The following is a 27,210-nucleotide window of genomic DNA, read 5'->3' as shown; positions in this document are numbered from 1 at the left end:
AAGTGATGATCACAGCCAAACATCTCACACTGTTGTCTTTAAATAACATTCGCCCCTCTGAGAGCCAGCCAGGAAATGATTGAATCTTTACATCAGTCTTTGTGAGTTCACACAACAAATAAAAACACAGTACAGTGTAGACATCAGAGTCCTTATGGTCTATTTCACACTTTGGACTGATCTGTACCCTCGCTGTGCAGCCTCCGATGATTTGTGTTAGACTGTGGATGTGTAGGAGGAGGCCAGCACAGCAGTTAGTTTAGAGTTCGGTCAGTTGAGCTCAGCTGATATCAGTTTAGTTAAGCTGTCTTTAGTGCAGCTCTTGTGCTTTTCATTCAGCTCATCTCCCGTTTGTTCAGCTCAGCTCGGTTCGGCAGTGTGAAATAGACTTGAATGATTCCTGCCTCTCCTCTCGTGGCTCTGCAGCTTCACGTTTTTATCTTCTACTTCAGGAGCCACTGATTCACTGTAGGAGAAGAGAAGAGAAGAGAAGAGAAGAGAAGAGAAGAGAAGAGAAGAGAAGAGAAGAGAAGAGAAGAGAAGAGAAGGAGGAAAGGAAATAATTAGTACAGAAATGATAAGCAGAACAAAGGGCTGCCTCAGGTTTCAGAAGTTGCGAGGCAAAAGGCAAAGCAAGAAACAGAATGTGCGCATGAGAAAAGGATAATGAGAGGCAAGAAAGGTAGAGGAGTAATAACTCTAAACCCCTGTCCCAGTTCCATACTATTTACTAGCTGTTAGCGGGACACATGAGCGTGTCACAGCGGAGAAGTGATGAAATTATGCATATTCAAAACTGCCACGGCGCAGACTAAATATTATCATTTTTTGAGTGTGCTGTCGATGGACATTCAATTCCCACAATGCAATGCACAAAGGAAATGGAAGCATTATGCAAAGCTGGAAAAAATAAACTGCAGATGGTGGCATATAGCACCACAGAGATCTTTTAACGGGCATAAATTTTCTGTTTTTTTTTTTTTTGTCTTGAGAGAAACATGCTGCTTTCTTTTTTGTGATGTGTAATTGGCAATATGTTGATATTTTTGCATAGAAACTGCTAACATTAGGCTTATATGCTGTGATTTTTAGTATGCAGAGCTATGTTAAACTCATTAAAAATTAACCTTCCAGAGATTTTTAAGATTTGTTGGTTAGTTCGTACACACTAACTGGGAAAACTCTACACTATAAAGGTTAGTAAAGGTATTAATTAACAGATTTTGTATGCAAAGTGAAATTTAAACGTTACAATGCACAAAACATATATATAATTAGTTCTATTGTTACACAGTATGTGGGCTAAAAATGTAAAGTGATTGTAAAGTTTCTCCAGTCGTGTTTTACAGCATGGCTTCATTAAAGTCAAAACGGTTCATCATCTGCGTAACATGAACACACAGCTACCACCACTGTTCAAAAGCATCATGGTCAGAAGAATGTATACCGAGGTTTGACCACACAGTTCATGCATCTTGAAAGATGTCAAAAAAGCCAAAAGCATCCAAGAATCCAAAACACATTCCAGACAGAGCAACATCTGCACCGAGATGCAGACGAGGAGTGTCAGAAAAGTTCCAGGACTGGTGTCAAAAGAGATATATGAAGAGTTCATTTGCAAAAACAGATAACTAAAAGCAGATAACTCCGTCTTCACAAACCTTCAGAAAACCCGCTATTCCATCGTCTACCTGAGACAGTATCAATCAAACTTAAGTTATCTCTATTTTTGTCATTTTTACTGAGTCAAATCCACTCAACTTCAGTTTGATTGATATTATCTCAAGCAAACAACAAAAAACAACAAGTTTTCTGAAAATCTACAAAAATGGAGTTATCTGTTTTTGCAAATTAACTCTTCATATTTCAAATCGAAACTACAAACTACGAGTTTTCCCCTTCTGACAGTCAACCAGCACGTCTACAAAGAGATCCTGTTTGCTTCGTTCAGTGCAACAGAAGAGGCGAGAGTTGTGTCAGGACAAGTCAAGGCTGCTTCACCATGACAACGCTCCTGCTCACAATGCCCTGAGCATCCCACAGTTCCTGGCTGAGAAGAACATGGCCGTGCTGGAGCAACCTCCCTACTCATTCCACCTGGCTCTGTGTGATTTTTTTCCTCTTTCCCAAGCTCAAGGGGGTCATCAAGGGGACCCATTTAGAAGACGTGGACGACATCAAGATGGCTGTGACGACGGAGCTGCAGAGGATCCTGGAAGAATCCTTCCAGGAGTGCATGGCGGCGTGAAGAGAAGACTGGGGAAGTGTGTTAGACTCCAGGGGGATTACCTGGAAGGAGACAACTTGTAGTTTGTAGTTTGGATTTGAAATCTATCTTTTGTGACACCAGTCCTGAAACTTTTCTGACACTCCTCGTATGTTGAAAGCACCATAGAGTACTGATTTAGGCAAGTTAACTTTATATGAAGTGCAGTAAACAGCAGAAAAAATAACTTCAATCAAATTCTGTTCGGAGCAACTTTTCCCCCTTTAAAACAGCATCAACTCTCTTAGGTACCCTAGCACACAGTTTTCCAAGGGACTTGGCAGGTGGGTTGTTCAGCATCTTGGAGAGCTTGTCACAGTTCTTGTGTGGATTCAGGCTGTCTTAGTGTCTTCTGTCACTTCATGTAATCCCAGTCTGACTCCATGATGTTGAGATCAGGGCTCCGAGGGGGCCCAGACCATCTGCTACAGGACTTCATGTTCTTCTTGTGGCAGAGGATATTTCTTTATGACTCTGGCTGTATGTTTGGGGTTGTTCTCATGCTGCAGATTGAATTCGGGCTCAATCGGATGCTGCCCTGATTTTACTGCATGATAGAAAAGGGAGGGAAAAAAAAAAAAAAAACATCTGACGTGCCCTAAACTTTGGCAAGACTACTGTATCTTGTTAAAATAAAGTGCTTTAAATCACATCTGAATTTTCTATGCCCTTTGAAGGACCTCTTCAAACACAGTGCACATGTGCAGCAATGAGGAATCTGCCAGAAGAAAGAACCCCCCACTTCTCTCATCAAACACACATGCAGATATTAGATTTTGAGCAAATTCGCCTTTAAAGAGGACGCGGAGGCAGCAAACAGTGTTGTTACGAGTGAAAGGTTCAGATGGCTGCACTTTAACGCTTTGAAATGTGACTGGGCATTATTAGCAAACTGTTTTGTGCTGGTTCTGAGGCAGGAATAAAGCAGTTGGTTTCAATCAGCTGAGGCAAGCTGGGACTCGAAGCTCTCATCCTCTGTTACGATGGTCAGCTGAGCTTCTTTTTTTTTTTTTTTTGAGGGATGTGGTTCTGCTGTTTGACTAGTATGATTAAACGAAGAGAGACTTAGCCATTTTCATTGCAATGAAGTGATATTTCACCCAAATCCAACAATGTCGTTTTTTTTCTAATCTGGCTTTCATTGTTTTTGAACAACAATGGGGCTCTGAAGCGCAGAGGAATAAATTATATGGCGCTTTGGGTACACATACTTTATAATACAGTGTACTACACTCTCTGCTAAATAAAAGCAGCCTTGGACATCGCACAACAAGCGGAGATGGCAGGTATTTGAGCATCTGTGGCTGTAAAAAAGAACTCCCTGATTGTAACAAATCAGCAGATGTTTTCTTATTTGACTTGTTTTTGTTGTTGTTGTTGTTTGGACTCCAAGCACATTATAAGATGGGACTGGTATGAAAACAATGGGCTAGTGAAGGTATTTTAATCCTGATACACATTGTGTACTGGCTACCGGCTGCAACTAGATGCAACTTCGGAGAGAAGTTGCGCAATAAGGCAGTGCTATTCATCAGTCAGAGGCAATCACTGAGATCAACTCGACATATCAGGGCACAAAAACCCCTGCTGCTAATGCTGAAACAAATACAAGAAATAAAAAAAAAGACAGAACTGAATCGAAGGAGTATATGTTGGAAATTCTTGGCTAAGAGTGAGAAAAGCATAAAGTGAAAGCGAGAGAGGAGGATAAAATTCAAATTGAAAAAGCTAGTAAAGGAGAATATCTCTAGCCAAAAGAGGAATTCATTCATTTATTTCCCAACAGGAATCACCAGCGAGCGCTCCCTGCTTCCCTGCATCTTCTCACCGTCTCTCCTCAGACGGCAAACTTTAAGAGCCGGAGTCGGTCCAGTCAGAACGTTCCTCTGCACCTGTGTGCTCCAACACTTTGGCTGTGCATCAGTCATCATTTTACTCCAACATTATCTCGGCCCTCTGGCTTGCTCGGGGATCACATGTCTTGATAATTTCCATGGAGAATGCAGTAATGTTTGACTGCTCCGAGAGTTAGCGGCTCAACTGCAAACACAGCTCGGGGCTGCTGCATAGTTTATTTCACAGGTTGCAGTGTTCACAGTGCAGATGGTCTCCACTAACCTCATCATTCAGTATGCTTAAGAAGTGTGTGTTTGTCAATCCAGAGTGAAGATGTGCAGTTCCACACACACACACACACACACACACACACACACACACACACACACACACACACACACACACACACACACACACACACACACACACGGCCCTGCCAAGTCCTTTCCGCAGATTTAACCCGGTTTCACTGCTGGTACGGTGCCATGAAGAAGTATTCGACCTCCTCCTGATTTCTTCTATTTTTGTGCGTATTTCAAACTAAACTGTGTCAGATTTTCACACCAAATGTAGGAGATTAGGAAAGCAACCCAAGTAAACACAAAATAGAAGTTTTTACTAATATTTATATTAATTAAACGAGAAAAGTCCACCAAAAACCAATTAACCCCTGGACTAAATATCATATAACAACTGCAACCAAACACTGTCGATAACTGAAGATCAGTTTTTGACACTCTGATGTGGACTTTTGGCTCCCTTTTCCTTCCTGAACAGCTTTAGTTAGAGATGTCCCAAGCCCACTCCTAAAGTCTGGGACAATAATGGGAATTTTTAACCGGTCAGCGTCGACGTAAATCTATGCTCAATTCTTTGCTCACATCTGTTGTCATGTGAATGACTTGAAAATGGCACAAAAACAGTCATCGGACACGCCCCTGATATTTAAGATTGCTTTTCTCATTTTTCCAAGTTCAATAAAAACCTATTTGCAGCCTGATATGACTGAGGCTATGTCCACAGGATCCATCAACGTTCCGCTTCCCATTCATTGTATATGTAAAAGGCTTCGCTTCCTATTCTGGAGTGTCGTGGGGAGTTTCGAGCAACGAGGCGTAGCGTCACCCTCATGCTCATTTGCATAAAGTAGACTTGACTTCTACTTTTTGCAAATTTGAAGCGGGTAACAGAGGTCCGACGCCCCACTTAACTTTCGGAAATTAGCTGTTGTTGAACTAAAATGAGGACAGATTCAGCAACTGCACAGCTTATTCCTCACCTCAAATGTCTTCAGAAATACTTTTTGCTCAACAATTTTCATAATAAAAGCGAACGTTTGCAGCCAAGCCACCATGTTGGTTCGCCGTTTCTACAGGACGGGTGTCTGATGAATGGAAAAGCAGCTGTCATGTGACCACCTAGTGGCTCACAAGTGCACGCTTATCAAGCGAGTGATATTTAGAAGTCGCCCCTGTGGACATGTAGCTTAAGCTTTACAAGCTAAACTCCAACAATGAACTCTGCTTGCCAACCCAGAAATGCTGGTTTCCTCATGTTGCTACGGTTACAAACAGGAAGTGGCTCGACCTGATAGCACAACCAGATACTATACTTAAAGTGGGCATTACAGACACTAAATATCAAATGGCTCAGATTAGATCAGGAGCAAAATAAACTTGATTGGAGCATCCCTAGCTTTGTGCAGCCAAATTGGAGGGTTTGTGATTGAAACTGCTTATTTCAGGTCCTGCCAAAGCATCTCATTGGGCTCAGATCCAGACTTTGAGCCACTCCAGAAGTACACTTGGGAGCATTGTCTCGATACATAATCTAGATGTGCTTGAGCTCCTACTCAGTGTGATGACATTGTCCTCCAGGGTTTTCTGTCAGAGAGCAGAATTAGGTTTCCCTCAATTATGTCAAGTTGCCAAAAAGCAGAGAAGCATCCTCACGACATCACGTTCACACTTGAATGTAGGTGGGCTGGAATCCTGTGTTTGGTTTAGGCCACCAACACTCGTCCAAACTGTTTAACTTCACACTCGTCCGTCAGTTGCACACTCCCCCGAAAGGTTTGAGGGCTCTTATTGTGTGTTGTGGCAGACGAGCCATAATGGTGTTCTGGGTGACCAGTGGTTTTCCCTTCGTCACGCTCCAATGGGTGCTTCGTGCCTTTCTGATGGTGGAGTTATGAACACAGGCCTTTATTGAGGTGAGAGATTCCTGCAGTTCCTTTAAAGGTTTCCTCTGTCTTCTAGTAAGTCGTTGCTGTGCTTCTGAAGGAGTCCACTTCTGGTTTTCCAAATCTTCTCCACTTGCGCTCCTCACTGTGGATCTATGGAGTCGTGGAGCCTTAGAAATAATATTGTACTGTTACATCCCAATGACTGCCTTGCTCGACTCTTCTGGAGTTGCGTTTGGTGTGTTACTAAGTAGAACTGTTAGCCCACCTTCGCGCTTCATTGCTCCGCGCTATCTAAGTAAAGGTTTGATTGAACTGGGCTGTTAGTAATCAGTGTTTCTAGTCCGGCTGCAGACCTGTCAGAGGAACTGTGGAGTTACAGCAATCTGGCCCTGACAGGTGAGTAAAATGGGATGGTATCCATTGCACGCAGCAGCTCTAGGGAGTCGTCAGGAAGCACTCTGAGTCAGAGCTGCCCAGCTGAGTGATGTGATGAGCGCTGTGGTAAAAACTATTCATGCGATCAAGAGCACTTCATCACCGGGAGTTTCTGGCTTTCTGCTCAGAAACTGATGCGGAATATGGAATCCACCGCTCAGAAGTACACAAACGTGGTTGTGGTTTCAGAGTGATTCTATTCTGAGATTTGAATGCTTCTTGGAAAAGTGTTGGTCTTGTTGAACCCTGGAGTAGTCAGCAGACCTCGCTTGGTTGATCTCACTGACATCCTGATGACTGTGAACAAAAAATTTGCAAAGATATGAGACCTGAGGGTCACGTTGCAAAATGGTGTCATGGACTGTGTTGCTTCAACTTTTCTTTTGAGTGAAATCAACGACAACAGTGCTGCATAATTCCCTACCCTCCAGGAAAAATATCTCCAGTTTCCCAAACGCCAGCAAAAAAAAAAAATATCCAGAGTGCCAGCTGGTCTCAGCAGGGCGCTGAAGCAGGTAGATTGGACCTGCTGCAGTAGCCAGAATCTGTGATAAAACTTTACAGGAACTCGTGTCCAGTTCAACTTTAATTAGATCCAACTGATATCCCTTTGAATGACCTCTAGGAAAGTGTTTGATCTAGCTGCTGGTTGTTCCACTCTCTCTGTCTTCCGTTCGCCTGCCTTTTTGGCTCTTTGACCTTGAACGTTAGGACTCTGTATAGCAACGAGCCATAATCAAAGGGAAGCAAGGGCCATGAAATCCATTTGATGTTGTGGAGAACAGCGCCGGGCTCGACTGCATCGATAACAAAGAGATTCGGAGCGCACAGAAGAGGGTGTCGAGTGTATTTATTCCTGAAGGATACAAGGACTCCTACACATTCTACGTAATACTTCCGCGTTTGTTCTGTGTGTGTGCGTGTGTGTGTGTGTGATGTTCCTGCTTTCTTTTCAGCACCAAACGCCTCACCTACATGCTTCCTTCCGGTTTTTGCATTTGTACACATAATACACCCCCACGCACAGTATAGGTGTGTATAAATATATATTTTACAGATATTTTTTCCATATATATATATATATTTCATATCTGTTCCATTCTCTGTTTTCACATTCTCAGCATAGTGCTGACAGAGAGTCATGCTGTGGCAACTTTTTTGGGGGGGTGGGCTTTTTTTTTTGTCTTCATTGAATAGGAACAGAGGCAAGAAAGTGAGAAGAGAGAGTGGGGTGACAGGCAGCAGAGGCTGAAACTGAACCCAGACAGGAGAACTGGTCCACACACTTGACCATGTAGCAAAGCAGGTCGATCCTGACAGCTTTTATCAAATACAGTCGTGACTCGATAATCTGACACTAAATGTAAAACCTTCTTTTATAGCAAGGCTGTTGGATTGTCAAGATGGAGGTCGAGATACAAGGAGGGCTTGATGCTTGAAGGCTCATTTGTTGTTAATATTTATTGTTTATAGTTGTTATAATAACTAGTAGGGCTGGTTAGAAAAGCACTTTCTGGTCTCTGGATATTCAGGCCCAATTTATGATGAGTATCAGAGTAGTTGGTGTGGTCGGGGGGATCACTTCCACCCCGGGGGAGCGCTCTGACGGGGTGGAAGTGGCTGGAACACACAGGCAGAACTTGGCTACTGATGCCAGTTTAGTTAGTGGTCACAGTTCTGTTTCCACCATCGGCGGTGGCGGAGGAGTGGCAGATACGCTCCACCGTTACCATCCATGTTTACTTCCGCAAACACTGAGCACACTCGCTGCATGTGACGTCGTCGTGTCCTCTTCTGCACATGCGGGACGCTTTTGGGTCGTATGAAGTTCACACAGCAGATCACATACAAGTCGCATTTAACTGGAAATGTGAACAAACTCTCAAAAAATCGGATTTCCCAAAAATATCCAAATTAAGCATTAAGTCCTGCAGTGTGAACGTAGCCAATCTGTGGGATTGTTCAGTCAGATAATACGCCGTTATCCTGATTGGTGACATAAAATGTCATGTCAAAGTCAGAATCCAAGGCTGTTGGTATGTTAAGGCTGTTTTTAATGGGTTCCGTTCGTTTTTCCTAAGAACCTGTCGGATAGCAAGGTTTAGGATTGCTAAGCGTGGGATTATCAAGTCATGACTGTACTTAAATACTCAGAGCTGTGTATGACAGAACGGACAGCTACTGGACCATGAGGAGAAATTCACAGATACTCAACAAAAAGGACATTGGATTAGAATTGCTGACTTTTCCTTTAATTTCTCTCCCTGCTGCAGCTAAGAGTCCAAACCCAGCGTTGTATATTATACAGATAGAAGCCACTGCTGTGTGCTTTAATCTCATGTAAGGCAGAGACAATGAAACTGCAAAATGCACGGATACTCCCGTCTCACCTATATTGTAACAGTACAAAACGCTGTCATAGTTTGTTCTAAAATTAATTTATCATGTAGCTAATTATCACACTTAATGAGACTATTTCCACAACTTTAATTAATGCATGCCCTCCTGTGAAAAAAGCAACAACGGCAAGAACAACAAGCCACTTCCTGCATTTCCTCACTGCAGTGTTTTAAGCTTTTATAACATTGAAATACACCGTTGCTGTTTTCACAGTAGCTTCATTTTCAATTCACTACTGTCAAGTGTAGTTTTTAAAATAATAACTCAGAGAAGAGGAATCATTTTCGGAGGCAACAGAATAAACTGTTTTCCTTGACAAACTACGGATGACAGATGTGTCTTTCTTCGCTTTGAGTTTTTAAGCTTGATACCGACGACCCGAAACATTACGACCACACCTGCCACCGAAGCAGCTCCGACCCACTGAGGTGTGAACTCCGAAGGTCTCTGAAAGCGTCCTCCGGTATTTGGAACAAAGACGTTCGCCGCAGATCCTTCGAGTCCTGTAAGCTGCCGCAGATCAGACTTATTATCTCCCAACACCCTGTCAGCAGTTCATGGTTTATTCCTGCTCGCGTTGCCATTCTGGAAATGCTTGACCTGGTTGTATAATGGTAAAAATAATGATAATAAATTTTATGTGTTGCCGCTTTTCACAACACTCAGTAACCCGTAAGAAGTCCCTCAGGTCTTTACGCCTGCCCATATATCCCACATCCAACACGCTGACTGTGAGAACAAACTGTTCACTCGCCATATAAAACGTCCTACACCTTGACATGTGCTGCTCCTCTGAGGTGAATCAACATTATTTACTCTGAGCAGTCAGACGGTTTTACCTCCCTGTGGGTATTCGAATGTAGCTGTAACTGACTGGTCAGCTTTGGAGGTGAGACGGGACAGTATTGGGGTGTTAAAGCCAAGATTGAAGTTTTACCAACTGGCCAGAGAACTACCGGACTATTGAGCGCACCTGAATATAAGCCACACCCACTTATGGGGTGCCCAATGTAAAAATTCAGTCACACTTTTCTAGCTGATATATTTTGAATATTTACCTCACTTTTCTCACGTTTAGCTCATTTTCTTCACATTTGAGGTGGAAATTAAATGGTGAATCTAAATGTTAAATCTAAATCTAAATGCTAAATCTAAATCTAAATGCTAAATCCGCAGGTGTCCACGTGGTAACATGAGATATTTACACAGACAGATGTTGTTAACTTTTATTAAATACGTACCGGTAACTAGGGCTGGATCTGACTAGCTGAATAGCCGACTAATCGTTCGCTGTGCTGGAATTGGGATATCAATTTTTATTTGCGAACGTCCCCCCCCCGCCGCCACCATGAGGTACCCCCAAATATTCAGGATATTCGTCATTAATTGGGGCCGAATATCCGGAGAACAGAAATTGCTATTCGGACCAGCCCTACCGGTAACATACACAAATACGTAAATGCCTTTTTCCGAACAGTGCCTGTAATGCGGCTGGTTCAAAAAACAAAAAACACAGCAGCCTACCAGGAAAAGCCATTAATCGCTATTTTCATCTTCCTCCTGCACTAAAACCACTAAAGTCTTCAGTGTCGGAGTTGAACAGCCTCAGAATTACTTCATCACACACTTCCTCAGTCTCTGTTTCGTTGTCGCTCTCAATGTCACTTTTGTCTCGAGGCAAATTCGTAAAAATCCATAAATTAGCCGCATCATTGTTTAAGCCTCAGTGTGAAAAAAGTAGCGGCTTATAGTCTGGAATTTACGGTAATAGAATATGACTTTCGATTACGTTTTTTGACGTTACAGACTGCTCCCACTGACGATGAACAGATTCACTTTTTTAGGTTTGGCGAGAAGTTGGCGAAAATTCAAATCTGAGAGGAGTGAAGTTCACTGAAGCAAACACGTAGTGGAGCTACACCTTCAGACTAACTTTGTGTTAGTTAGGCTTTGTGAGAGCCAAACTCTATAGGTACAAGCCGCAGTCACGAGTAAATAATTATACATTCAGCCAGAGAGGCAGGTATAATAAGGAATGACAGTCCATGAATACCCCTTAAAAAGCAGGCTTTGTACGGGCCAAAGTCATTACGCTGTTGTGTCAAAGGGCAGTCCTGTCAACGCCGCCTCTGTAAGGTAAAGTCTCTTTATTATTTACCCTGTTGTGTAGCAGAGCCTTGTGAGTACGGTCCTAATGACTAAGGACTGATCATCCTGAGCCAAAACCCATACGTATTAGTTAAAAAGCCATATTCATGATGAAATGCGTTACCCTAATTACATACGTTCACTGAGCTAAAGAGGCCGTTATAATAAGCAATAACAGTCCATTTATGTCCCTTGAAAAAATCTTAAGGGCACATAAATACGTCCCTGTTAAAACCATAATCGGTAGGACTCCCTACAACCTCGCAATTCTGTAGCAGCGGCTCCCGTCTCTCCCCCCCAATTACTCAAACTAATGCAGCTATTTCGCGAAACTGGCAAATGTGAACCGGCATTTAATTTTTCCTGACGCAGTCTAATCCTGGGTGTCTTAGCTTTCTTTTTTTAATGTGTTACACAACCATGTCAGGTCACATTTCGAGCGAACAGCCGACTGCGACATTATGAATATCTTCCAGGAAACACTGTCTGAAAATGTGGGCTCCGACGTTCCAGAATTGTAAAAACCCGTTCTAACATGCTGTGCAGATATTTTCACCAAATTTGCGACATACAAGTCGCCACCGAAGCATGAGATCATTTCCCTTTGCGCTCATTTTCAATGTTTCATCAATCAAAACGAATGACACACTCCCATGCATGAGCCTCCCAGAGGCCTATTGGACTTACAAATTTATCTGCAATGCACACACGGCAATCATTTGTGAAATGCTGCAATGTGAATCATTGTAACACTGCCACCGTTTGTGATCTGTGTCCAAGTGATTCATTGTGATTATTGTCTCAGTTTTACCTCAAGCAGCGTACCCAAACCCAACCGACACAGCTGTTTGCATTTTTTAAAAGCAGCGCTGTTTGAAGTCAAAAGTGTGTTTGAAGTGCGGCGTCTCAGTGCAACTTCTTTTAAAATGTAAATGGGCCTAATATCGATTGTAAAACATCGCGGCACTGACTGTTCCTTAGCAGTGATTCACTGGGTTTGAACTGAAAGTTTCCTGGAATTTTATTAGTGATGTTAAGTGGGGCCCATGAGCCTGACAGTTTTGGCAAAACCGACTTAAAAATATCTCCAGTCTTGGCACGGGCGAGTAAAAGCTGCCCTAATTAGCTTTAAAAGGATTGAAAGTGTGAAAAGAAAAGTAAAATCATACTTGGCATCAGTTTCTGGCAGAACTGAATATTTTATGATTGATTTTATTTATTAATGCAGAAACAACACGGCGGCTCTCTCTCTCTCTCTCTCTCGCCTCCGTCTTACCTCTGTACTGTGGGCGGAGGGCGCGGTTGTTGGGGCAGTCGCGGCCCTGCTTGCTGAAGTTGATGTTGGTGCGGATGCAGCGCTGCAGCAGCGGCTGGGCGGGCCGCGTGTTGTCGCTCATGCTCAGGAAGATCTTGTAGGGCTCGTTCTGGCTGAGGAGGCGCAGGGAGTGCATCTGTGGGGGGAAAACGGCTCTGTTGAGTTAATTCGAGGGGAAACCAGCGAGTCTTTGCTTAATCTGCACCCGTCTTCATAAACGCCGGTCGGTGTGTTTGAATCTCAGAAGAAGTGCAAATGATAGTGTCGGTCTTTTTTGAGGTTGGAAAGGAGAAGCTCGTCTAACTGGGCTGTGAGGCAGTTGTGCTATTGTTGCTACACTGAATATTTCAGGATTACGAGACTCACACCATCCCAACAAGATGTTTTTTTTTTTTTCCCCCCCTTCATACTTTTTTAGGGCGCGAAACAAAAAAGACGCAAAGCAGCATCTACTCGGTAGTTCAATGCATAAATAAGTAAAAGCCTGAAATATGCACAGAATATTTTAGCCTTTAATTCAAGGGTATAGCTCAAATATGACCTGGGTTGTCTCCGCTTCATTAATACCAGTGACGAAAAGTACTTCAGGGTGTCCTGCTCTGGGTCAAAAATCTTGTTTTAATACAACCGCCAGTGAAATGTAAAATGTATTTTTGTTTTTTTTTTACTCCCAGCTCTTTGTGAGTAGATCAGAATCCAGCTGTAGGCATCACCTGTGGAAATTCAAGACATTTTCAGCCTTGTCAGTTATTTCGGCCAGAGACTGTACAGCCTGTGTGGGGGCTTCGCTTTCATGATTACTTGCAGCATGTTATTTACACAGCAAGACACATCCATACCGCACACGTACAACAGATTAAATAAACAAATATGTTATTTCTACAAGTGTTTCTGCCGCTGATTTGATGTTGGTTTTACGTAGCCAATTGTTCACACATCTCACAGGGTTTATGATTCAGCTCGTATTCTATTCATATTAACCAAACGACGAAACAACTTTGTAACTTACTGAAGAGAAATATAAACACAGCATGTAATGTTTGATTAAATTCTATCCGTTCTGTTCAACGCAGGGGAATAAATATTTGTTGTTTCAATGCATGACATCCCTATAGCAGAATGGACGTCTAGAAGCAACCAAGTCGGGGCTATTTATGAAAATATAGAAGGCAGACTGGGTTCATAGACCAGAAATCACATGTCAGTAATGAGTCACACATTTGCAGCCTATAGAGGTAATGAGGTTTGTGGACATTTTTGGGGGACAATCCGTACGCATGTCCTTCCACAGCCGGATGTGGCGGATTGTCTGTCCAATCATTCAAGTGACTGGCTACAGCCCTCGAGTCGTTTGAGCCAAGCTGCATTTAAATTTGGCCTTTTAGACTCACTGATCAAAGGCTGAGGGTTCCCTCAGTGGTTGTGAATTTGCCACCGGTCAAACAGCTCATAAACTTTTGCTTCACAGTTTTCTAAATTCAACCGTTTTCTAATCGTAACATCCATCCTTTATCTATTAATCCTCACTAGGGTCGCTGGAGTCGATCCCAGCTGACTGGACAGGTCACCAGTCTATCACAGGGCTACACTTAGAGACAGACAACCAAGCACACTCACATTCACACCTACAGACAATTTAGAATCACCAATTAACCTCAACATGTTTTTGGACTGTGGGAGGAAGATGGAGAACCCGGAGAGAACTCACGCTGCACGGGGAGAACATGCAAACTCCACGCAGAAAGATCTCGGGTGTCCTCACCGGGACTTGAAGCAGCGATCTTCTTGCTGCGAGGCAACAATGCTAACCACCGAGCCACCTTGCAGTCCCTTATCATAACAATGAAGTTGTTTTTTTTTGTTAGTTTTTTTTGGTACTTTTTCCCTCAAACTGAAAAGAAGACCATTTGCATGTTGCGTTTATATTTTATTTTTACAGTGTCTTTAGCTTAGCAGCATTCTTTGCAAGCTTCCTTTTCAATAAATTTGATATATTTTTGAATACCTACAAAATTTATTGACTAATAGATGTCATTCTTTACAATTGTTTGGAGGTGCTTGTGCTGAGTTGAAACATTTGCTTGATTTTATATGTTTTTATAACTGCAGGAAATTGCTGGAACAACTGAAATAGTTGGGTTTTTTAAAATTAATTTCTTTTAAAATCTTGAGTGTGCTTGGTTGTCTGTCTCTAAGTGTAGCCCTGTGATAGACTGGTGACCTGTCCAGGGTGTCTCCTGCCTTCACCCTGAGTCAGCTGGGATAGACTCCAGCCCCCCATGACCCTAGTGAGGATTAAGTGGTGTATAGATAGTGGATGGATCTTTTAAAATCAGAGCTACAAACTAACAGGGACACAAACCTGGTCCTGAGACATGAGTCCACATAGCTGAGCTCACATTTTACTCGATTAAACAGCGTTTGTTCGCCATATGTGTAACAAGATTCAGTGGTAACGGCACAGGCAGCTTTAATCCATTGAACAAGATGTTTTTTTCTCCGTGGCCCAGGATTAACTCACTGACTGTCCCCTTCTAATCAGCAAACTGGTATGACTTAAATACCCGTACAGTACCTGTTGTGTATGTTCTAGCAAATAGCTGTAAGTAAAGAAGTGGTTTCAGTGAGATAGTTAGGAATCACTGCTTTATGTGTTGTATTTAACTTGCTGAGAGGCACACAGCTGCTACACAAAAAGATCTTAGAGACACTGGAGGAGGAATCCTTGGCGAGCTTCTCAGATAAAGTCACTGTAGACGCTCATGTCACTGAAACAAAGTGCAAAAATATGCAAAAATGTAAACTGTGATGTAACTGAGTGGAACGAGCACAGCCAGAAACATGTGGTTTGACTGAAATGCAAATGTTGCTCACCTCCTTTCTTTTAGCAAATGACTACTGATATCTAATACAGGTGATTTTTAAAACAATTATGAGAGAGTGTCGGCTCCAGTGATCAAAGTGTTCACAAATGAAAGCACATATTACCGAAGGAGGAAGGAGAGGAGAGGACGCAGACGGTGGAAAAGACCCAGAATGTTGAAGAAAGGAGAGAAAACTGTGACATGGAATGAAATTACAAGAGAGTCGAAGAGAGAGAGAAAAGAGAAAGTAAAGGGAATCAAAGAGACAGGTAAAAGTCTGAATCTAAAAATTTAATACCAGGCTTTAGGTCATGGAGACAGTGAGCGGAGCAGCAGTGTAGACGTGGAGCAGCCAAAAGGGCAAAAAGGAAGAAGAGGAAAAAGTCTAACAATATGGGAAAGACTTACTAAGGCCTTGATTATAGTCTTTGCAGATGCGTGGAAAGACAGCTGAGGAACCCACGGATGTGTAGTTGTAGTTAAACCACAGATGAAATTTATATCAGGCTCGTGGACTGGGAAGGTATGACACAAAGCCAGACCTATCTTCACAGTCCTGCTATAGCACTGAAGAATGGTCGGACTGCACCTCATTATCATTCTGCGATAGAAATATGTTGTATTTATAACTTATACTGTAGACTGTATATATAACTTATCTTATTTTATACTTAAATCTCTTCTATTTTTCATTTTTTTGCTCTTTATTTTGTACTTTATTCTATATGGCACTGAAGGAGCTGCTCTCAATCTCATTGCACATGTGTATAGTGACAATAAAGGCATTCTTCTTCTATTCTATTTCATTGGCGGCATGAAGCCCAGGATGTAGTGGTGGTGCCCCAGCAGCATATTGTCATGGGGAACTTCGTTTTTGTGCAACATACTTGGAAAATCTAACTTTTTCTGTAACTTCTTAGCAAACACACCAAACCCCCTTTTTAGACAACAAATGTTGTCAACATAGTCTTTGCAGATTTTTACAAAAATGTATGGAAAAAACAAGCAGGCCTGCCTTATTGCACGATTAATGTCTTAATCAAAATTCGCCATTTCAGCTTGTAGGTTGCTATTCAGAGGTTAATGTTGTTGTTTCCTGTCTTGAAGGGGATTTTAAAAACAGCCGATAGCAGATTGGAGGTGAAATATCTGGTAAGTCATACTAAGACTCATGAGGAACAAGGGCTAGGCAGAAATCTAGGAAACGGGCAAAAGGTAATGCAGAGGAAAAGAAAATAAAACACAAGGAGCACAAAGATAATCCAGCAAATGTATGGTGAGAGTTTATGGGATATACAGTCGTGACTCGATAGTCTGACCCTTAACAATCCTAAACCTTGCTATCCGACAGGTTTTTAGGAAAAACGAACGGAACCCATTAAAAACAGCCTTAACATACCGACAGCCTTGGATTCCGACTCCGACATGACATTTTATGTCACAAATAAGGATAACGGCGTATTATCTGACTGAACAATCCCACAGATTGGCTACGTTCAGACTGCAGGACTTAATGCTTAATTCGGATTTTTGTACTAGTTATTATAACAACTATGAACAATAAATATTAACAACAAATGACCCTTCAGGCATCAAGCCCTCCTTGTATCTCGACCTCCGTCTTGACAATCCGACAGCCTTGCTATCCGACATAAAAGAAAGTTTTACATTTAGTGTCGGATTATCGAGTCACGACTGAAGGGGTTGATTGGATAATTAGACATAAATGAAGCAAAAAATATATATCAAAAGAAGTAGTTCAAAACCGGATACGTGATGTGAAATTATTTTTAAAAAAAACAAAAAAAAAAACATTAAAGTTTGAAACAAAACCCAAAACCAGGACAAAGAGATTAAAAAGAGGATGACAGGTATGTGAGAACAAAGGACACAGCGGTGGGAGCAGGAGTAAATGCACTGAGAGTTAATGGCAGATGGTGTGTGGGAGTTGATTATAATCCAGCATAGCAATCACCTGCACTGGATTGTAATGTGCAACACTTCTGTCCCCGAGCTTCCTGGTCTGAAGAGCGCAGGTTGAGTCTGATCTATATAGCCGCTCTTCAGCGACATGAAAAGGCTTTCATCTCGTGTCCCAGTCACGTTGCAACATGAGAAATACATTTCTATGTGTGTCACTGCATCTGCATGTAGATACGAGTTCGGCTTCATTCATGGACACACATGCAGATGGAAGGGGGGGAGGGGGTTTTTCTTTACTGCTTGTGAGGAGGGGGAATAAAAATCAGGTGCCCTTTAACATTTGGATGGATTTTGAGTACTCTGCGTCTATGTACTTCATTGCATTACATTACTGTTACAACACAGCCTCTTTTATCTAAACCGCTTAGGGAAAAAAATAGACTCTTTCAGTCGCAGGTTATGAAGACGCAATTTGCAATTCAGAGATGTTTGTGCCCCATGCCGGCAAGAAAATTAGAAATTTCGCTTCTGCCACGATCAACGGCGCGTGTCGTTTTTTCCCCCCGCCATCGTATTTACTTATCCGGCACTCCGGTACCTGCATTTGTGTCACATAGACTGGCTTGTTGATAAGTATCCACGTGGACGTCTCGTAGCAAGGAGGGATGGTGATGGAGCCCTCGTAGGTGATGTAACGGGTGGTGTCGGGGTACAGGTCGGCTATGTTCAGGCCCATCAATAGGAACGCATCATCTAAAGAGAGAGAGGGAAGGACAAATAAGAAAGAGAGAGAGAGGGGGAGAGGGTGTTCAGGTGACGCAGCGTGTTGTGAAAGTCTGCTATGTTCAGACCCATTAGCAGGAACACACTGTCAAAGCAGAAACGAGGAGAGATGAATGCTGTGTTTGTGTGTGTGTGTGTGTGTGTGTGTGCTTGTATTATTCATGTTGTAAAGACATAAATCTGTTCACACAGTCACATTGTGAGACCTGCAAAAAAAAACAAGTCCTCATGAAGCAAATTAGTTAAACATGAAGACTAGTTTTTTACCTTGTTAACATACTATCTGTTTTTGCAAGAAGACACATCATGAGTGAATTAAATCAATGGCATGACTGAGTGTTTCCAACCAAAGACGGTCTCAACAACACGGGTTCAGACAGTCAAGAGTTTCGTACACAACAAACTGATCCCGTCAAATCATTATTATTATTCCACAAGCTTCTGGTTCAACACGTGTGGCTGTATTACTCCAATATAGCGTCGACCGGTTTTACAGAGTCGGAGATCGGCAGGGAAGCTGCAGCTGGAGAGATGGGCACGTTGCGTCGAAAGCTATTTTAAAGCAGATTTAGGTTCAGGTCAGAGTTAGGAATGCAGTTAGTCACTTAGTCGTGACCGTTAAGGTTACGATGAAGGGCCGCGGAATGCATTATGTAAATTAATGTCCCGACACAAAGGAGCAGCGTGTGTGGGCGGGTGTGTTTTCCCGTCTTTGCGAGGAGCAACGTTCACTCAGAACCACTGTTTTGAGGACATTTCACGGTTTGGGATGAACTTTAGGCGGCTCCTCGCAACTTTTAAGAGCAATGGTTTGATTTTACAGTTAAGGTTGTGAGACTTGATTACACTCCGGTGCCGACACCCACATAAACAGCCGAGTAGTTGTTGTTATAATACCGCTGGTCTAGTGGAAGCCGCTTCGAAGACTCTATTGCACACATGCACAGTAGGTCAACCTGCCAAGCATGTGCACTACTGCCCTCGTGGCGTAGTCATGTCAGAGTTTGGGCTTCATGTGGATAAATGTGGATCGGGTCCACACAGATTCATAAAAAGAAGTTGAAGATTAACTTCCCAGGAGGCTAAACTGTTTCGTTTTAAAGTTAAAACTTGGTTAAGTTGGCGAACCTGTGTGTCTGCAGAGTATTTATATAATGTAGGTCTGAGCGATGCCCTCCTAAGTGACACAAACAACTTCCTGTCTGTGTGTGTGTGTGGTTGAGTAGCTCGGCTATCTTTAGCCCCATTAACAGTCAGGGAATTCTCCAGGGGGACATACATCTTTACAGCAGAGGCTAGAAAACAGATTTTGGCAATGTAGCACTGATTTGTCTGCAATTAGGAATGAATTCTTTCTGAAGGAAGACACCGGATACCGCCTGCGTGAGACTGTTGTCTTGTAACAGGATGTAGAACAAGGCAGTAGACGGGATCTCCCATTATCAGGAAGTAGTGCAGCGCAAGCTGTCACGGGCACGTTAGCAGCAGTTAATGCTGATGTCAGTCAGAGGTTAAACTCTGATGTCTTTGATCTGCGACAACATTATAGAGTCGTGCGAGTTCGCACTTCGGTCTCAGACCCCCACTCCTTTACTTCAAACTCAACACAGAACTTCCATCATGTCCCCGGTGAGACTTCAACCAAGTTCCAAGTAGATCAAAATCGAAGACAGACACGCAGACAAGCAGCGATTCTTTCATTTGTAGTTTGATAAACTTGTTGTGCAGCAGAATTCAGAAGTTAGAGACTTCATCATGCTGCTGCAGGAATAACGGGGATATAATAAGTGCAAATAAATGGAGAAATACAACAAAAACAGCATTTAAAACCACGTTTTGAGGGTGTCCGTACAGTTTGAAGGTGTCTAACAAACTTATTACATCAAAACATCCTAACAATAAACAAACAAACACATTTGGGACTGGATTTGTGGTTTGTAATAAAAGCATGAGAGAGCATTTGGTAGATTATCGACACGAGTCAATGTTTCATTTCCTCTTGCAAAGTCAAGTTATCAAACCATCGCAGCTTCAGCACAGAAATGCAGATTTGGCCACTTTACATGGAGAGCTGCGGCAGCCAGCGAGGAGTCTGTCTGACTTGACAACAGTGTTTTAACCAGAGCGGACAGCACTCCATCCAGATCAGAGCGGTCGGCCCTACACAGGAGATGTAACGGCGTCTTTCACTGGAAACAACCCAATACAGTCCTGTACATGTTCAAAGCAGAATTAGCTTGGAGGGTGTGTGTGTGTGTGTGTGTGTGTGTGTGTCTTACGTTTGTAGTTAATTCTGGTGATGGTGTCTCTATTGAGCATGCGGTTGAGGAAGGCGTTGGAGTTTTCAGAGAGCTGAAAGATGACAAAGAGGGAGGAGGAATCAAATATTCATCACATTTCACTGTACGGCGCACACACACACACACTCACACTCACACTCACACGCACACACACGCACACACACACACACACACACACATTACAGTAAAACACAAGCAGCAAGTTTGTTCTCTGTTCTGCCACCCTTGCATTTAGATAATGACAATCCATAATCCACAACAGAGAGGATTTTACCTTAAATCCATTATATGTTATACAATAACAGAGTTGACTTAAAACATGAAATAAGCTTTTTTTTACTGATGCATTTGTTTCTTATGCTGGGCTCAGACTAAATAATATTTCTGTCTGATTAAACACTTCCTGTGACCTATAACAAAGAACTAACGACCAAAACCCAGAATATAAACAAACATTCTTGATTTCTTTTCATTTGTTTTTTAAATGAATTCTCATTTTATTCCTGTCAGGATGTCATGAGGTATCCCATCGGTTGCCCTCGACGATGATACATTATATATGTTACACCACACGCCGCCTTAACCTTTCTGATCTGGCATTTTGCGCTTTAATCGCTCCTTTACTTGTCTCCGGCGCTCTTAGGGGATGCAGACCTTTATAAAGATGGAGACCACAGCGATGCCATGAGGACTCTTAGCTGCCTCGGTGTAGTTGGTGTACAGATCCTGGTTGTAATGGATCAGCTGGACCTGAAAGAGAGACACGGTGATGGAGAGTTAAACCAGAGCAATCCCAGCAAAAAAAAAAAAACTGCAACTTCAGGAGTTTGCTCTCAGGATCATTTTACTTCATAAAGACTTAGTGGAAAAGCTCAAACACACAGTTTATTGAGAAGACATTTGTGCAGCAGCTTCCTGCGTTTTGTGCTCTTGGTTTCCTAAAAGGTCAGGGTTGTGAAAACGGTATGCTGTTTGTCAAAGTTTAAGCTCCATCTTTTTCACCGTATAATTTTTGCCAGTTTAAGTGCAACATATGAGATGGGACAGAACTTGTGTGAAACGTTTACAGAAACTGACCCATAATGCTTTCAGGGGATCTGTTTTCATCGAATATACCAGCTTCGAACGCAATATTAACTCCAAGAGCGCCAAAACAATGACAAATAGTAGCTACATGTAGGAAAATGAATGTTATGTTAGCCTATATGGTGCATTTCACATTGAGGATAATGATGTTTGAGAAACATGACGGCTACTCAACAAAGACATCGAGAAGGCAGAAAAATCTAACTTCCAATCAGCATCGTGACCAGCACTGTAGTTCATCGGAGACGTCTAGCCACAGTGGAAAACGGCTTCGCAGATTCTTTCTGTGAGCTTCCATCAGCAATTACAGACTTTTCTAACTATCTCGATAATATGTTCAAAACTATCCTCAATTGTTTTTGGTACCTGAAACAACTGAGAACAATTTCTGACAAGGACCCTTAAAAACAGAGTGAATAATGTTGCTGCAGTGTTGTTCTAGTAGAAAATGGCCTCTTAGGAGAGGAGTGGCTGGATGGGATTGGGGAACACGTGCACTATATTAAACGTGCTCTCATCAATGTTTTAATGTCAACAGTGGACTAAATGTGTAATCTGAAAGCTGCTACTGATAATAATAATTAATCAGATTTATAAAGCGCTGTTCTAGACACTCGAAGTTGCTTTACGCTGTCAATTATTCATTCACACACATTCATTCCTGTGGTGGTAGCTATGATTGAAGCCACAGCTGCCCTGGGGTAGATTGACAGAGGCGTGGCTGCCATTCTGCCCCTCCGACCACCAGGCAAGGACACAGCGACCATGACCTTCGAACCGCTGACCTTCCGATCATTGCCCTACTCGCTCTACCACCCGATCCAGACATGTTCACTGCAGTTCCTTCCATCTGTCTGGGACATCTTAGCATCTTTCAGCTTTTTTGTTTTGGTCCCACATCCCACAGCTTCACTGTTTTTGTTCACCACTCTCATGTGAGAGGGGAGTAAAACAGGGCTAAAAGTGGAGAGAATGTTGGATTTATATTTTTCAAGTGCCCATCTAAAACTGCTTCAAATAAATGCTGCTCCATGTCTGCAATGACTTTCTCACAACAACTTCATAACCGGCCTTTTTTTCCACCCGTCTTCCTGTCACTTATCTGACTCTGGGTTGTTTAAAGAAGAACAAGGCACCTCAGATAACCTTCTGCTTCGTCATCGTTCCCGTTGCTCTTCCTGAGAAACTGTGAGTCCTTCTCAGACCAGATCCGTAATCCTTCTGGAGTGTCCTGGGTCAACACTGGGTCTCCTCCCAATTGGATGCGTCTGGAAAAAAACTTTAAAGGTCGGCTTCCAGAAGCCATACTGTATGCGATGTGTGATGTTCGACTGGTTCTACCCCGAGGGCCTTCTGGATGTCTGAGCTCCAGCCATTCTATAAAGGAAACTCATTTTGACCGCCTGCATTCATGATGCCATTCTTTTGATCACTCGCCATAACTCATTACCATAGGTGAAGGCTGGAACGCAGACTGAAGTCAAGTCAAGTGCTGCGCCTTCAGGCTCATCTCCCGCTCCGACATGAAAGTCTAGCACAGCCCCTGCTTTATCGCAGCATCTACGACGGATTCCAAGGTCTTCACGTGGGTTCTGAGAGAGAGAAATATCTGACCAGGGACCTGAGTCGGACCAGGTCCAGGTTGTGCTCGGCCTAACTGGGTCACTCTGCTGTGGTGTTGGTGTTCTCTTTCTGGTCACATTATGGACTGGTGGTTTCAGGTCGTTTCAGAATGGATGTTTTTTTTTTTAACATTTATTTCATGCATGTTCACGTTCAAGCCAGGATTTTCACAGGGCAACAACATCCATCATCCCGCTATTTTGTACGAGAGTGCCATGGCCTCAGACATTTTTCATCACAGGAATGCTGGAGCTGTAAATGGACTGCACTTACACAGCGCTTTGACTTTCATTCACCCATTCGCACTCGCAGTCATACCGAGGCTCCGGCCTGCCCATTAGGACGTGTGGCCAGATGGAGCCAGTAATCAAACCACCGATTCTGTGATTACTGTCATGAACTACTCACTGTACCTCTTGAGCTACAGCCACCCAAATCCAAAATTAACCCAGGGTGTTTAGCCCCATTTTCTAGAGTCCCCTGTTAGTGTGCTTCATAAATTTAGGCTTGTCCTCTTGCAGTCACAGCTCTTTAGCTGGAAAAGTTGTGCTTCTCTTGCTCGGCCCAATGACTCAGTCCGTGAGATTGCTTCTCCCTCCACAACATCTCTGACAGAAGTAGAATCACAAACTCAATTTACATAGCAAGAATGAGAACTCGGAAGTTTACAGCTTCCTTTTAAAATCTCAGCATGTCTCCCTGGACAGAGTGGATTTACAAAACAAATGTAATATTGTGATCACTGTCTGGTTAGACAGAAAAGCTCAGGGACTCTCCACGGAGCCTCGAACTGCACAGAAACAGAAAACATTAGCTTTTACAATTTTGGCAACTAGGTTTGAATTCCCTTCAAGATGGATTACAAGCTCAGGGATGAGCTTGTAATCCACCTTGAAGGGAACAGAACTGCCACATCTGAAAAAGTTTACCTCTAAAAGAGAGATAACTCTTTCAGTGTGCGGCTCTTGGGCGTGTGACTTTTACTGTTTCGAGTGTGTATGCATATTTGCACGTGTCTTTACCTGAGATGATATCATTGTGCAATCATTATCATTTGTCCCCCTGTTAGCTATACAGCTCTCGTGTTGTCTTACCTCTCCAGGAAAGCCCTGTCCATTAAGGAGGTGCTCTGACCCTTGAGAGTCTTCGCTCCCAAAGTGGAGACGGATCTCCTCCAGCCGGTAGCTGTAGCCCAGCGGGCCCCCCGAGATGTTCACCAGGTGGGCTTTGTCCGGCCGCAAGGACACGTGCTTCCCCGTGTTGTACATGGTGCCGCCCATCTGCAGAGAAACACACAGAGAGGGGTGGACGTTAATGACGTGAACACAAAAATCTCTTTTTTGCAATTCGAGGGCACACCAGCGTGGAAAATTAACCAATATAGAGCGACTGAGGAGATCAACACCAGGGGTTTATGTGACTTCAGCTGCACCGACCACAGAGACAGTGGAGGGGAAAGTTGCCCTGATGGATCAGAGTGCACGATTAACTAGTAGTATCTGGTGGTCTAATAGGAGCCCTGCATTTTAAAAAGTCAATGTTTTTTGTGTGGAGAAAAACACGGCTGCTCCACTCAGAAAACAGGGGACCCACTAGCAGCTAGCGTGACTCCGTCTGAAGGTGGGTAATTCCACTGAGCAGCATCTCTAAAATTCATTAATTTACCAGTAACACCTCATTAGAGGTGCTAGCTGTTATTGCTGCTAAATGGATATTGCAAAGGTTTGTCAGGCTCTGTGATGAATGCGTTGGTATAATCAGGTTAACATGAGTTTCAGTGTGTTACCTGGTGACGGCTCATAGAAGCAGCCGAGTGATGGCTTTGGATGGAAAATGAATTATGTTGTCACACTCGAAATAATACTGAGAAAACAATCACACAGCTGCGTGACTCTCTTTTCTTGATCCGCTGTAGCTGATTAATAATTCTAATTAAAGCCCGTATTGACAGTTTGGTGCGAGTATGTGTTTTTTTGCCTGTTTGCGTTGCATCATTTTGCGATACCATAAGACTTCTGCCCTTATATCTATTGTCTACAGCGTATCGGTAAACCGCCACAATCTCACACATGCTGACATGAATAATAGAATAAGACGAACGAGGGGGCTTCTGCATTCGTAAATTGTGCAAGAGACCAGCAAGATTTTATACTGTATATGCTAAAATTCTGTTAATAAGGCTTCTACCATCAATCGTAAGGCAGCACCAAGTAAAACCCAGAGGACACATATAAAACTACTGGAGCTGATGACTGTAACACACACACCTACAAACCACACAGAGTTAAATTTATTGTATTAAAACATGCGACTAAACAGCAAAGGTATCAGTCTCGTCCTTGTCTAAATCCAAGCCCACTTAAGCGGCACACCATTCACAAAACAAAAGGTTTTTAGCCGTGCTGGCTGGAAGTCGGTCCACCACTTTGCTACAGGCTGAAACAATCCAACAACCATTAGATGGATTGTCATGAATTTCATTCATTGTCCCCGTGAATCATATTTAACTCGGGTGATCTCCGGCACCACCAGCATCACTTATCCGCTGATATAGCTCTCCATTTGCTACACGAATTGGTTCACTGGGAATACCGTTGGTGATCTGCTGACTGCTCATACTAGCAGCAAGAGCGCTGCTCTTAGTCTGGATTTTGTTTTTCTTCTTGGCGGGATTTTTTTAGTTTTAATGGCATATGTGGGGCTGCAAGGTGGCTCGGTGGTTAGCAAGAAGGTCGCTGGTTCATGTCCCGGTGAGGACACCCGGGATCTTTCTGCGTGGGTTCTCTCCGGGTTCTCCGGCTTCCTCCCACAGTCCAATAACATGGTGATTGTAAATTGTCTGTAGGTGTGAATGTGAGTGTGCTTGGTTGTCTGTGGCTAAATGTAGCCCTGTGATAGACTGGTGACCTGCCCAGGGTGTCCCCTACCTTCACCTTGAGTCAGCTGGGATAGACTCCAGCCCCTCCCAACCCTTGTGAGGATTAAGCGGTGTATAGATAATGGATGGATGGATGGATGGATGGATGGATGGATGGATGGATGGCATATGTGAATGAAATGCATGAGTGAAAAAGTCAGATATTACATAAACAAGACGGTGTAGCGACCATGCATTGAAAACACAACAACTAGCAACTTGGCTAATTGCCTTTTTCCCTTTTTTTAATGAAGCAGCAGGCAATCAACTGTAATAACAGATTCTATAATTAACATGTGGGTCATGGTTTATTTCGAAGCGAAACATATGCCACTTATGGATTTTTTTTTACAGTAAGTGACTTAATGAGCCCCTTTTTTTTATTTTTACCATGGGTAATCCCATCGCCCCCAGCTGTAGCAGCACCATGGCCCAGTTACAGAACTGTACCAGCTTTGTCTACAGGCAAAATGCTGAATGGAAACAGCAACATGTGCTGTGATGTGTGACAGGGTTCGCTGCGACTACTTCTAATACTTTTTATGGAGGCTTCAGTGGACGGACTTTCTCAGCTTAATTACGGAACAAGAGGACGGTTCTGCTTCACTCGTTCGCTCCGTATATTAATGCTATGTTATGCCGGGTTATATAACCGGAGCAGGAGGCGATGTATGCTGCATGCACGACAAAACAACTACAGAGTGCTGCTGGTCGGTTCTGTATATATCTCCTCATGTTCTGTAAATGGCAGAGGAATCTAATAGGCTCATAAAACTGTATGTTTAATTTAAATAAAGGGCCCAGTAACTTATTTAGATTTTCCTATGGACCTCTTGAAGGGCTTACACGGTATTTAACTGCACACACAGCACAGTCAGCCAAGCAACTCATTAAACACGCAAAAAAAGAAAGAAGATGTTAATAAAATGTATTTATTTATTCAGCAGCTCCGTGTGAAGCTGAGATATAATGGGCCCTGGCTTGATTAACAGCCAACCAAATGAGACATAGTAGTTCCCACTTTCGTGTCCTCCCTCATCTCCGGCCTCCACTGTCTTGCCTGTCAGATCGAGCCTCATGGGCAGGCATTCGGGGACCACGTTCACCTCGGATGGCCTCCGTGCCTCTG

General features: G+C 43.0%; 1 protein-coding gene across 1 annotated transcript in view; it reads right to left on the bottom strand.

Annotated features, from left to right (window-relative positions):
* Window positions 1–326: 326 nt before the first annotated feature.
* LOC103369886 (carbonic anhydrase-related protein 10-like) overlaps window positions 327–27,210 on the bottom strand; it is a 143,084-nt gene continuing 116,200 nt past the window's right edge. The window contains exons 4-9 of the mRNA XM_008298725.1: window positions 24,259–24,444; window positions 21,110–21,205; window positions 20,435–20,507; window positions 17,971–18,125; window positions 12,547–12,721; window positions 327–466 (exon numbers count right to left, since the gene is read on the bottom strand). Of these exons, the coding sequence (XP_008296947.1) occupies window positions 444–466; window positions 12,547–12,721; window positions 17,971–18,125; window positions 20,435–20,507; window positions 21,110–21,205; window positions 24,259–24,444 (708 nt within the window). The 3' untranslated portion in view covers window positions 327–443. The remainder of the gene's footprint in view (window positions 467–12,546; window positions 12,722–17,970; window positions 18,126–20,434; window positions 20,508–21,109; window positions 21,206–24,258; window positions 24,445–27,210) is intronic.

Source organism: Stegastes partitus, unplaced genomic scaffold, assembly GCF_000690725.1.
Source record: "Stegastes partitus isolate 25-593 unplaced genomic scaffold, Stegastes_partitus-1.0.2 Scaffold1345, whole genome shotgun sequence".
NCBI classification, from domain to species: Eukaryota; Metazoa; Chordata; class Actinopteri; family Pomacentridae; genus Stegastes; species Stegastes partitus.
This window is presented reverse-complemented; position numbering and strand designations above follow the sequence as displayed.